This window comes from Plasmodium falciparum, assembly GCF_000002765.6.
Source record: "Plasmodium falciparum 3D7 genome assembly, chromosome: 6".
Taxonomy (NCBI): Eukaryota; Apicomplexa; class Aconoidasida; order Haemosporida; family Plasmodiidae; genus Plasmodium; species Plasmodium falciparum.
In genome coordinates, this window is record NC_004327.3 from 830,001 (window position 1) to 845,000 (window position 15,000).

The following is a 15,000-nucleotide window of genomic DNA, read 5'->3' on the forward strand; positions in this document are numbered from 1 at the left end:
TTTTTTTTTTCTTTTACGCTGTTTGTATTCATTTTATTATATTCATAAATATCCTTTTCATAATAATGTTTATCATATTGCTTATCATATTGATTATCACATTTATTTAATGATATATTTTTCTTTTTATCATTTTTAAAATTAATTTTTATATCATAATTTTTTTTATTCTCTGTATCACTCATGTATTCCTTCTTCTGTCCATCCTCTTCATATGTTTCATATAACTCAAAAATTTCATCATTGTAAGTAATTAACTTCTTTTCATGTAAATTACTTATATACAGATTATTTTTTATATCCAAATGATTTCTTTTTTTTATTTTATTTTTTATATCCTTGTATAAAACAAACTGTCTTTGTTTCCTTTCAGAAATTGTATTACCCATTATATATAAACATAAAAAGAAATATATTATGTATATATATATATATATATATATTTATGTATAAAGTAAAATATTTAAATATATAAAAAAAAATAAGCAAATGTAAAGAATAAAAAGATCAACATTTGATAATATTAAAATGAAACAAATAAGTCACACCTATAATATATATTTATATAGATATTTATTATTTCATCATTATTATTATTATATATTTTATTTTATTTTATTTTATTATATTTTTTTTTTGTTTTTTTTTTTTTGGTGCGTCATTTTCAAAAGAAGGCAAAAGTGAAAAATACAAATTTCCCCTTTCTTCGTGCCATTTGAACTTTACACTTTTTTTTCTTTTTTTAATTCTTTATTTTATATTTTTTTTTATTTTTTTTTATTTTTTTTTATTTTTTTTTGTTTATTTCTTTTTTTTTACATATACGAATGGTTTACCTCTTTTTACGATTCGTTTACGATTCTTATATATACATCATCATATATATTTTTAATATATTACAAAAAAAAAAAAAAAGAAAGAAAGAAGGAAAGCATATTTATATATTTTGAGTTTATTTTTAAGATATATAAAATAAAAAATTTTTAAAAATAATAAAAATTAAAAATTAAAAATCACTAAACAATAAACAATAAATAATAAACAATAAACAATAAATAATAAATAATAAATAATAAACAATCAATGTATAAATGCAATATAAGCATAAACATATATGTGTATTATTATATTACTATATAATTTGAACATAAAAAAAAAAAAATATATATATATATATATACATAATATATATATATGGAGATATGATAACATTTTATCATTTTAATATATATTAATTGTATAAAATTGATATATTACATTATTTAAAAAAAAAGAAAAAGCAAAATTAGTTTGTGTCTTTTTCTTTATCTTTTGTAAATGACTTGACATGTTTTGGTAAATTTCTTATAATTGTTTTATAAATATTATGAATATGTATTTTTTTATTTTTTTTTTCTGAATTTGTACATTTTTGATAATCTTCTTTAAAATAAAAAGAATTATGATTAAAAAGAAGATAATCGATAATGAATATGAACTTCTTTATAATGTTTTTCTTAACATATTTAAAATAATTAATAAAATGAATAATACACAACACACAACAGATAACATTTAAATATTTCTCTCTTTTTATAATGTTCCTCTTGGAAAAAAAATGAGAATAACAATTATAATAATTATTATTATAACAATAATTATTATTATTATTATTATTATTATTATTATTGTCCATATTATGTTTATAAAATATCAGCGTATCCTTTGTACTAATTTCATTATTAGTTATATTAAAGAACAAAACACAAATGATGCTTAATAAATACTTTTTATACTGTTTCTTTCTATTTACATAAATTTTTTTTTTTTCATATAAACTTAAGCCTAGTGTAAATAAGGTATAATATATACTAAAAAATAAATCTATCGTTTGTATGAATAAATGTATAGGGTTTTTTTCATCCCATATTTTCATTTTCGTATTATATGCTACATTTCTATAATAAATATCACTATGATTTTTTTTATTAGTATTGTCATTATGATATTTCTTGGAATTGTATATATTGTAATATTTATCTGTATTATAATTCTGATGAACATTATTATTGTTATTTCCATTATCGATTTTTTCATTATATATACCATATAATAAGGTACATGTTCCATAAAATGAATTAACAAATTTATTAATTTTTAAGTACAAGTCTGAATTTTTACTATTTTGTAATATATACAAATCTATTTTAGTGTTATACATTTTATAATCTAATTCACATAAATATTTTGTTAACAATTGATAAAAAAAGTTTATCAAATAATTAATACTATAATATATTTTATTTTCTTCTTGTTCATTTTTTAAAAAAAGGGGTGGTTTGTGGTGAGGGTAAAATAATGGAATTAATGGAAAGGATAAAATATAATTATTATTATATATCCCATCATTATTATTTAATATATTGCTTGTTTGTTTTTCTTGTTCATTATATTTATCTAATATTATAAATGAATTGGTTTTAATTATATTTTCCTTAATAATACTATCATCCTTTTTCTTTTCAAAAATAGTTGGTTCTTGATTTTTTACAAATTCATGTTCTTCAAAATTCTTTATATCATTAATAAAAATATTAATCTCCTTCTCCTTATTTTTAGCACCTTTTTTTATAACAAACATTTGTTTATCTTTCAAGCGATCTTTTATATCTTCTGATGAGTTGAATATATCTTCAACGTCCTCTTCCTTAAGCATATGAAATTTGTACAAAATAGAAATAAATATATGATCAAATTTTTGCAAGCATTTATTAATAGACATAAAATAGCCAATATAAAAATAAGATAACATAATAAAAAATACGTGATGATATTTAGATATATTTAGACAACAATTTTGTGTATCTAAATATAATATTAATTTTACAAAATGAAAATATAAGGTATTATTTATTAAAACTAGAAAATTATTCATATCCTTAAAATTTATTAATTCATAACATATTTGAAAAGTATATTTTAAAAACATATCATGAGCAAATAATTCATAACCATTCGTATTAAATGATTTAAAAGAGGATAATGAAAACATTTGATTTTTTTGTAAAAAAAGTATTTTTTTCGTTTTAAAGAAAAAACATTCTAATAAATAATAATTTCTCAATATATTTTTTCTCCTATTATCTTTAAAAAGACTTTCGATAAAATATGCTTTTTTAAAAAAAAAGAAAAATATTATCATGATTATTATTAATAAAAAATTGGAACTATCATTTTTAACATATAAAATGGAAGATAATATAATATTTTCATATTTCATTTTATTTGTTCTTAATATTCTTACAAAATTATCATATATATTATTAAATAATTTATGTGCAAATAACAATGAAATGTTTCCATCAACGTTCTTAATTTTTCTTGTGACATTTTTTGTCCACACTTTATTATTATGTTTCTTATTTTTCTTTTTATCAGATTTTTCTATTTTTGTACTTTTTGGAAATAATGGATATTTGCATAATATTAATAAAGCATATAATATTTCATCATTTTCATTTTTAAATATATTTAACAATAAACAAAATGCCTCCTTCCATTTCAAACAAATAAATACATAAGATATTTTAAATAACAATATTAAAAGTGTTTTTCTTTTTTTTCTCATACATTTGTTTATTATATAATTTTTTTGTAAATATATTAAAAGATCTATACAAAATTTCTCATTCATATATATCAAAAGAGGATTTGTTTTCCTATTTTTCTTTTTTTCTTTAAAATTTTGTTTATATACAAATGAAGCATGTTCATCATTTTTACACGTTTCATTATTTAACATGAATAAATTTTGATACATATATTTTTTCAATTTCTTTCTATTGATTCTATATTGGTTTGTTCTACTATTTTGTAAGTTTGTGGGATGATAAGATAATTCATCATAATTTTTTATTATATAATTTATCTTGCTTTTATATTTTCTTGTTTTTGTACAAAAGTAATACATATATTTTTCCTTACATAATATATATAACAATTTGATAAGTTGATAAAAATTTATATCGGTGAAAAATGTAGGGTTCATCATATAAAAAGACAAGTTATCACAATTATATTTTTTATTTAAAGATATATATTCATTTATTACCACGTTCAAGTCGTTCATATAATTTAATATTTTATTATCTTTATAAGAATTAATCCATATATATTTTTTTTTTTTTTTTTTATTTATTTTTTTTTTTTTTTCAACAAGAGAGGTTCCTATCATTGAAATTTTTATTTTATTTTGTTTCCTTTTGTTTGGTACATTCATATATTCTTGTTTATATTCTTTGAAAAAAAAAGAAGAAGTTTTATTCTGTTCATAATTTTTTAAACAAATATTATTATCCACATTATTATTATAAGATATCAAATCAATCAAATTCATATTATCATAATGTTTATAATAAAAGGAATTATTATATGACAAAGATAAATGATAAAAATTGGATTGATCATATTGATTTGTGATATGTTCATTTTTATAAATATATAAGAACAAATTTTTTTTATTTCTTTCTTTTACAAAATTATAGATATTATCATCCGTTAAATTTTCATTTTGCTGTATATAATTTATATATTCACCTAATGTATTAAATGTCGAAAATTTTTTTATAGCATTTTTTAATTCCATTTTTGAATTGTTATATATATTGTGATAGGTACTTAAAAAAATATCTAATAATAATATATTATCATTTATTATTTGTTTATTTAATTTTTCATAATATTTTATATCTTCCATAGACATAATATTAGGTTCATTCAAATGTGGTTCTTTTATATATATATTATTATTCATTTCCTTCATTTTATTTTCTTTAATAAACGTAAGTGATTTCATAATATAATTTGATGCATTAAACCTTTGATCACTTGAGAAATGTGATAAATTATTATAAAAGGAACTTCTATCTAATAAATATTGATATAATAAAAATGATTCATATATTTGTTGTTTGTAGTTATTTATATGTACAACATATACCCCGTCTATAACTTGATGATAATAATAAACTTGTTTTGAACAATTTAAGAAATCAACAATTGAAATATTATTATTTTTTTTAATATTATCATAATATTTATTATTATATATATTTCTAATGTTATCATATATATATATATATTTTAAAAAATCTATCTTATTGTATCTATATTTATCATAATATGATATATTTGGATGTATTACATTATTAATATCATTATTAATATTAATTACGCATTTATTAATATTTGTAAGTTCATAATTTTCTAAAAATATATATTTGTTTTTTTTTTTCTCATCATGTAAAACACAAGTACTTTTTTTATTACATAATATTTTATATTGCTCATTGTTGTAAATATATTTATTTTTAAAATGTTTCCATTTTTTAAATCGTTTCCTAAATAATGTTTTATTCCCATTCATTTTAAAAATATATAATAAAATTTGGAGAGTACATAAATGTTTATTTATATGTATAGGATTGGTATTTATAAATTTGTTCATGTGGAAAAATAATAACTCTTCTGGTATGTAATAAAAAGGAGATGAATACAAAATAGTATATTTAATACAACTCTTTTTACTTTTTTTTAGTTGTAATTTTTTCTTATCCATTTTTATAAAATATTTTCCAACGTCCCCCTTATATTTAATGGAATGCTCAGTATTATTAAAACTGGTTAGATTAATCCTATCATGATATTGAAAATAATTTTGAAGATCACTAGGAATATTAGTTTGTTCATTTTTTATTTTCCTTTCCTTTTGTTTATCCTTTTGTTTATCCTTTTGTTTATCCTTTTGTTTATCCTTTTGTTTATCCTTTTGTTTATCCTTTTGTTTATCCTTTTGTTTATCCTTTTGTTTATCCTTTTGTTTATCCTTTTGTTTATCCTTTTGCTTATCCTTTTCACAATTTCTCGATTTTCCTAACTCTCTTATATTATCATTAACCACATGATCCCTTTCCACATATAAAACCGGAAAATTTGTTAGACATGTATTATTTCTCATGTTATATGTTGTTATATTAATTTCTAGATATATGAATAAGTTAAAATAATATAATACCTTGTATAAGAATTGATCATCATTTTGTAAAATATGGAGATATTTTGAAATGATCCTATTATTGTGTTCATTTTCCTTATCCTTTTTATTCTTTTTTATTAAATCTAAATGGGCTGGTATAACACAGTTTTCATTATCATTAGAGAAAACAAAAAAGGTAAGAATTTCATGATAAATATATTTATACCTTGTCATTATTATTTTCATTTTGTTATATAATTTTTTTATTTTCTTTATATGGAAATGTAAATATTGAAATTCTTTGACATTATGATAATAAGAAGGGTAAAGAAAATAATTTGAAAAAATATAATTCTTATCAGTTAATAAACAAGTGTATATTTCATTTGTTGAATAAAGAAGTAAATTTCTAATATTCATTTTTAATGCTTCTATATTTTTGCGTAGTATATTATCCATTTGTGTCATATCTAAAATATGATTCAATTTATTTTTATTATTTATAAATTCTATATCATTCATGTTGTTCATATCATTTGAATATTTCCCTTGTATAATATCTTTTATATACATTGGAATATTTATTATATTCATTTTATTTTCTATAATGTCAAAAAAGTTATCTTCATAATTTTCTTCTTTCTTTTTTTCGTCAATATAATTATGGAACATAAGAATATAAAAATAAAAAAAATAAAATTCATTTCTTTTTACATTTAATGATTTTTCTATATTACATCCTAAATATTTTAATAGTCCAGAATTCTCTTCAAAATGTATTTCGCAAAAATAGAATGGTGATATCTTATAATTACAATTCAGAATATTAGATGAACTACTAAATTGTTTATCTTTTGATATAATAATTTTATTCTTTTTCTTTTCTGTACTAGATCTATTCATACCACTAAATGATGTACACACATTATGACCATTGTTCATATTATATGCAACATATATATCATCTCTTAAGTTTTTATTAAAATATAATAAATATAATTTGTTTTTTAATATAAAAGAGTCCACAATTTTGTCCTCCTTAAAATAACGTTCATATAAAATATTTTTAGAATTCACTTTTTTATAATGTATTTCATTATTTTTTGTTTCCTCCATATTATTATCATTATTTGAGACATTAATATTCTCATTTTGTTTATCTGTACTTTGAAAAGTAAACATTATATCTTCTAATTGTTCATTATTATTATGATTATTTTTATTATTATTATTATGATTATTATTATGATTATTATTATGATTATTTTTATTATTATGATTATTATTATCTTCATTTTGATGATTCTCCATTACATTATTATCATCACCTAAACTATTATAGCATATATGATTATTCATATGAATACTTGTACAATTACTTGTATTATTATTTATTCCGTTCTTATCCTTATTATCCACATTTTGTAGTTTCATATGTGATAAAAACGTTACATTAAGATCCAAGATATCCTGAATCTGTATACTCTTAATATTAAAAAGAAACAACTTTTTGCCCAGAAAATTATTCAATAGTTGGTCAGCTTCATTCAAACATTCGTAGATATAATTTATGCATACAATCATTTCTTCATTATTATTATTATTATTATTACTATTGTTACTATTATTGTTATTTTTTTTACTATTGTTATTAATTTCTTCATTTAACTTATTTTTTAAATACTCCTTTATATTATTTATATCCTTTGTCAACATGTCTTTTATTTTACTTCTATCATCTGTCGTTGGGTCGGTTGAATTATCTATCCTTTCATTTATCTTTTTAAAAAAAGGATAAGTAATAAATTGCTCGAATAAGACAAAATATTTCTTATTAATTTTATAAAACATATTTAAGTTAGGTTTTGAAGGAAAGGTAAAATTAGAAAATTGATTTATAATATTATCTAAGAACTGAACAAAATAGGAATTACTTAAAAAATAATTTTTATAATATTCATAGAGGTAATTATTCATATATAATTTCTTATTAAAAAAGAATATATAGAAAAAATAAAAAAAAGAATAATAGAATACTAAAGTATTTAATACTTTATCTTCTTTACTAATCCATATACGCCCATTTTTTCTTAAGCTTAAAATCATAGGACTTTTTATATTCCTTTTACATTTCAAAAAGATAGATTTATAATTTTTATTTTCTTTCTTTTTACCAATACATTTATAATATATTTCTTCATTTTTGTTATATAATAAAATATCATCCAATTTTATAAGAATATTATTCTTTTCACATGTAACTAAAATGAAATCAGAACATATTTCTATATCACTAATAGGTCCATTTATTTTATCAACAAGTAGTTTGTTGTATATTTGTTTATTCTTTCTAATTTTTTTTTTTAATTGTGTTGAAGTATAAGAACCGTTTTTTAATAGTACGTATGATAATACTCCATCTATATCTCCAATAAAAATGTAAATATGTTTACCATTTTTTTTTATTAAATATTTAATACATGTTATGGCATTATAATGATATTCATTTGGCAACTTAAAATCTTCTTCTACTATTACATCTATTTTTTTTTTTTTTTTTTTTTTTATATATTCCTTATTCTTTATTACAAATATAGAACCATTTTCAGTACCACAAATTAACCAACACAAATTTTCAACAAAGCATATCTAAAAAAAAAAAAAAAAAAAAAAATAATGACATCATATAATATGAAAGATTAAATAAATAAATATATATACATATATATAGACATATATTTTTTTTTTATGATAATATTTTGAGTGCCCTTAAAATATTATCAAATAAATTTTTTTTATATAACCTTAGTTATAACATCATCTGTAGCAAACTTGATTACATTTACAAAATTAACTTGATCAAAGAAAACTTTCCCCTTCTTTTTAAAAATGAATATTCTTCCATTGGTTGACCCTACATAAATATAACTATTATGAATATATAAGGAGAAAAACAAAGTTTCGTTTTCGTTGTTATCTTCTTCTACATTCAATTTATATAAAAGAGCAAACGTTTTCATTTTTTCTTTTTTTTTTTAATTATAAACATGATATTCTATATAAACTTATTATATTGTAATATGTTATTATTTTCTTGATTTGATTCTATCATATTTTATAACATTCTAATTGTTTTTTTTTTATTCCTCATTGGTTATCTTTTTTCTTTTTTTTTTTTTTTTTTTTTTTTTTTTTTTTTTTTTAGTGTGTTTTGTGTGTATAGGGTAAATAATTATTTATTGTTCACATGATTCATAATACATTTTCCTATTCTCATTTTTTTTTTTTTACAATATAATAAAATTATTCATTCAATAGGTGAATAGAATTAATATAAAATATATATGTATTTATTTTATTTTATTTTATTTCCCTTTTCTTTTCCTTTTATTACTATTAATACTAGTATTAATAATTATTTTAATGGTTATATTATATATATTATATATATTTTTGTATTTATAAAAAACATTTTTTTCTTAAATTATTAAAACCATTAATTTTTATCAAGTCTCCTTTTCTTTATTTTACAGTTGTGAATTATATTCATCTCATTTATTCTTTCTTTTTTAATAATTCAAGGTAAACGTTTTTATATTTTATCATATTATTATGGTTCATAACGTGTTGTATATATATATATATATATATATTATATATATTTATTTTTTTTTTAATAATAAAATTTTAAATTATAAAAATAAAAAAAACAAAAAAATATAATAATTTAATAAAATATAAACCTAAATATGTAATTAATTATTCTCTTTATTTTAAATTAAAAAGGAAAAAATATATATAATAAATAATGGTAAGGAAGAATCCTTATAAAATAAATATACATATAATTTTATTGAGTTAATATATAATAAGTATTATAAAAATTATATATATGTATATATATAAATATATGTTATATATATATATTTATTATATATACATAATATTATAGAATATTGACGGAAAAATATTAAAAAAAAAAAAAAAAAAAATTATATAAAATATAATTCTAAAAATTTCAGGATCCCTATTTATAAAAAAAACAAATTAACTTCAAATTCTTTTTCTTTTTTTTCATGTATATATATATATATATATATATATATATATATAATTTTTCAAAATTTTTTTAAGATATAATAAATATATTATGTATATTTTATCTATAACATTTATATTTTAAATTGAAAAAAAATAAAATAATACATAAAAGATAAATATAATGAAGTAACAATATTATTATATAATTAAATAATTGAATGAATATATATATATATATATATATATGTTAAAATTGATGAATGAATTATAATGAAAGTTAACTAAATGTAAAATATAAGAATAATATATATATTATCGAAGAAGCAATAAAATTTTTATGATATTTAGATTTCAAGTAAAACATGTATGAATAATATACATATATATATATATATATATATATATATATATATATATATATATGTACATATATACATATACATAATATATAAAATATAATTTTAAAAGATGGATTTTCAGAATCGTGTTGGACATAAAACAGGTAGTGGTATGCCACTATCAAGAGAAGATATAAATCAAGAGAGAAGAGAACGATTAAAACAGCTAGCTTTAGAAAATATTGATATTACTAAAGATCCATATATTTTAAAAAATAATGTTGGTATGTTTGAATGTAAATTGTGTTTAACTCTTCATAATAATGAGAGTTCTTATTTATGTCATACTCAAGGAAAAAAACATCAAATGAACCTTGCTCAAAGATTACTAAAAGAGAAAAATGAAATGACTACTAATAGATTAAATAAACCTGTAAGTGAACCAAGAAAAATAGTTAAAATAGGAAAACCAAGATATGATGTTACAAGAGTACGAAATAAAAAAAATCAACTTGGAATATTATTTGAATTATCTTTCCCAAATATTAAAGAAAATACTAAACCAAAATTTAGATTTATGTCTTCTTTTGAACAGAAAATTGAAGCACCTGATAAAAAATACCAGTACCTCTTATTTGCTGCGGAACCTTATGAAACTATAGCCTTTAAAATACCAAATATAGATATTGATGAAAATGAAGGCTTTTACTATAAGTGGTTTGATAAAAAAAAAATTTTTGTTATGCAAATACATTTTCAAAATGCATTTCCTCCTGGGCATGTTAATTTACGTGAACATTCTAATTTCTTATCATCTACCAATAGATGGTAATTATATTTTTTATAAAATTGTACATCTTGTTAAATATATTTTTTTGTGATTATATTGTTTAATATATATATATATTTATATATATTTTTTTTTTTTCCATACACAATAAGTATTTTTTATTATAAATATTTTTTTATGTCTAATAAGGAAACATATAATATATATATATATATATATGTATACATATTTCCCTCTTTTTCATTTGTTTAAATTTCAAACAGAGAAAAAAAAATAAAATTTATAAAATTTGTGTTTATTATATATAATTAATTTTACAACATATATTTTTAAATATATATTTGTTATTTTAAATTTATATTTAAACAACTAGTGTGTTATCCTATTAGCTTGAAAAATAGGTTTTCCTACTGTGCGGAAAATAATAGGTATATATAAAAAGAGTTCATCCAAAATAATGAATTATGTAAAAAATTTATAAAATTATGGCATAATTAATAAATAAATAAGAAAAAATATATATATGCATATTTCTAGGTTTATAAATTATAACAGAGATAAATATAAACAATTACTACAAATAAATACATACATATATATATATATATATATATATATTTTATTTTTTTATCATTTTTAATTATATGAATAGTTAAGGTCCTATTACAATATGTATATAACAAATAACATTAATAAAAAGAAATATTTTATACTAGAATATATGGAAGAACCAAACATAAGAATTGTTGTATATAATTTACATTTTTCGATATCTTTTTTAATCAAAGAATTTTTTACTTCTTTAATAATTTGTTCTTTTTTGTTTATAGTCTTTATAATTTTTTGAATTTCGTCCTTTTTTATATCTTCAGGTTTTACCTTTGAGCATTCATGGAGAAAATCGTCTAATTTTGATATTGTTACTTCTTGTTCATTAGTTCTATTGAATGTTATAAAATTATCCACAAGATTAATATCATTATCTATAATGTATTGTAAAATTTTAGAAATATTCATATTAACATCATAATTTTCATTTTTTAAATTTTCTTTATTAGATGAACTAATCGAATGATTATATTTAACCAACTCTTTTATATACTCATCTTGAGATAAAAGTCTTCCAGATGCATTATCTTCTAATAATTCATTCATGTTATAATTAGTTAAATAATTTGATCTTGCTTCTGCAACTTCATTTGTACCCGTTCTTTGTTCACTGGCAAAAAATGATATATTTATATTAGCAAGGTCATTTCCCATTTTAGGATTTTCAAATGTTAAAAAAATTGATATGGATCCATTAGTAAAATCATCTTGTTTTATATCAACATGAGAAGTGTACACAAGAGTTATATATTTCATAATATTGACATATAATTCATTGTTTTGGGAAACCTGAGAAACTATTTTATTAATTTTAGTGTATAATTTGTTGTCATCATTAAATCCATTTTCTACATCATACGTATCATTATTATTTATTTTCGTATCGATATTCTCTAATTCTAAATCTTCTAGTTTTTTGTATGATTGTTCCTCATCATTTTCTTTTCTATTTGTGTCCTCCAAATCTTTTTGTCTCTTTTGTTCATCATCTAATTTTTTTTTCCTTCTTTCTGCTTCTTCTAACTCTTTTTGTTTTTGTAATTTGTTTTCTAGATCTACATATTTTTGTATTATCTCTTCAAAATCTTTTTCAGCTTTTTCATGAGGTAATAAATTATCATCTCTTCTCTTTATGGGTATATATCCTTCTACAAACATATCTTCCTCAGGTTGTTTAGCAGGGGACCTATATTTAGATTTTGCTCTCCATTTTCTGTATTCAATAATATTTTTTATTTTATCAATATAAATTTTATCTGATAGTGTAATAACTTTTTCCTGATCTGGACCCATATTAGAATTTTCATCATTTTGTATATCAAATAGTTCGTTTTCTCTCAAACCTGACGTATTATCTCTTCCTTTAGCTATATGTTCCATATCAATATATGATGAGGGTCTTAAATTGTTGTGAATTCCGTTGTCTGCATTAGGTCTATAAATATAATTATATTTATTCATACTATCAGAATCCTCTCCGTGACGTTGGCCATCATCTTTGGAAAGAACAACGGAAATTTTTGATAAAAAGAATACCAAAAAAAATAATGATACATAAATTCGTTTCTGCATTTTTAAATATATAATAGAATTGATTGTATTATATATATATATATATATATATATATATAAATTATTTATTGAAATAAAAAAAAATATAAATATATGAATATATTAATATATAAATTTAATTTAAAAAAATTTATTCTTTGAAGGAAAATTATATTCTATTAAAATATATTCATAAATTAAGTTCAAAAATGTTTATAAAAATATATTCTATATAAAAAAAAAAAAAAAATTTATACAAATAAATAATATAAATTATCCAATTTTTATTTAATTATGTTTTCATATTTATGATTATGTATCTAGGAATAATTTATTCACATAGGTTTTTTTTTTTTTTTTTTTTTTTTTTTTTCTCATTTTGGTTATATGGTGATATATAATTGGCTATCTATAATATATATATATATATATGCTTAAGGAAATTTTTTTTTTTTTTTTTTTTTTTTTTTTTTTTTTTCTTTGTTTGGAAAATGGCTATTTTGTTAATAAATAAAAAAAATACACAATATGTATGTTAATGAAATAATTTATTTAAAAGAAGTAAATAGAATATTAAGACCTATGTCCTAATTGTGTTGTTTATGGTTGCATTTTAAATATATACACATATATATAATTGTAGGTATTTAATTATTTAATTTATTTTAATTAATTTTATGAAGATAATTTAACATATATATAAATATAAGTATATATATATATATATATTTTTTTTTTTTTTTTTTTTTTTTTTTTTTTTTATTAGCTTTATATATACTAACCATTTTATTCACAACTATTGCTTGAAAATTTGGAAATATTTTTTTTTTTTTTTCTTTGTTTGGAAAATGGCTATTTTGTTAATAAATAAAAAAAATACACAATATGTATGTTAATGAAATAATTTATTTAAAAGAAGTAAATAGAATATTAAGACCTATGTCCTAATTGTGTTGTTTATGGTTGCATTTTAAATATATACACATATATATAATTGTAGGTATTTAATTATTTAATTTATTTTAATTAATTTTATGAAGATAATTTAACATATATATAAATATAAGTATATATATATATATATATATATATATATTTTTTTTTTTTTTTTTTTTTTTTTTTTTTTTTTATTAGCTTTATATATACTAACCATTTTATTCACAACTATTGCTTGAAAATTTGGAAATATTTTTATTTTTTTTGATCTTATATGCCTTGCATAAGGTAAATATTTTTAAATTCATTAATTATATTTAATTATAGAATTTTTTTTTTTTTTATTAATTAGGATATTTCTTTTTCTTTTTTCAATTTCTATCCTTTTGTCCTTAAACGAATAATGAAATTGATACTTTACGCAATGAAAGGAATATCATTTTATAAAAGGGAAAAAATAAAATAAATTCACAGTATTCATATATCATTAATTTTTCTTTTATATAAAAAAATTTATATAACCTATATTATTCATTATTGTTTATTAGGAAAATAATACTATATATATAATATTATAATTAGATTTAAATGTATGCACGACTGAGATAAACATATTTTGATATAATCCATTTAATCTATATATATTAGAAAATCCGAATGTTCTTAAAACGTATTGACTTATAGATGAAACAATTATCTTTAAGTATATATTTATACTTGTT

The 15,000-nt window shown here is 18.1% G+C and overlaps 4 protein-coding genes across 4 annotated transcripts in view; 1 reads left to right on the top strand and 3 right to left on the bottom strand.

Annotated features, from left to right (window-relative positions):
- The window catches only part of PF3D7_0619700 (conserved protein, unknown function), a gene marked incomplete at both ends in the record, with an annotated part of 2,191 nt that extends 1,802 nt beyond the window's left edge, over positions 1-389 (bottom strand). The window contains one exon of the mRNA XM_961090.2: positions 1-389. This exon is cut by the window's left edge and continues 838 nt beyond it. Coding sequence (XP_966183.2) covers positions 1-389 — 389 coding nt within the window.
- An 896-nt stretch (positions 390-1,285) lies between these two features.
- Positions 1,286-9,033, bottom strand: PF3D7_0619800 (conserved Plasmodium membrane protein, unknown function; the record flags this gene model as incomplete). Its single annotated transcript, XM_024473115.1, has 2 exons — positions 1,286-8,662; positions 8,818-9,033. 2 exons carry the CDS (start codon positions 9,031-9,033, stop codon positions 1,286-1,288), a joined length of 7,593 nt encoding a protein of 2,530 aa, XP_024328928.1.
- Positions 9,034-10,522: 1,489 nt separating this feature from the next.
- On the top strand, positions 10,523-11,224 carry PF3D7_0619900 (splicing factor 3A subunit 2, putative; the record flags this gene model as incomplete). The annotated part of the gene is made up of 1 exon (XM_961092.1): positions 10,523-11,224. One exon carries the CDS (start codon positions 10,523-10,525, stop codon positions 11,222-11,224), a length of 702 nt encoding a protein of 233 aa, XP_966185.1.
- Positions 11,225-11,845: 621 nt separating this feature from the next.
- Positions 11,846-13,363, bottom strand: PF3D7_0620000 (secreted ookinete protein 25, putative; the record flags this gene model as incomplete). The annotated part of the gene is made up of 1 exon (XM_961093.1): positions 11,846-13,363. One exon carries the CDS (start codon positions 13,361-13,363, stop codon positions 11,846-11,848), a length of 1,518 nt encoding a protein of 505 aa, XP_966186.1.
- Between the last annotated feature and the right edge of the window lie 1,637 nt (positions 13,364-15,000).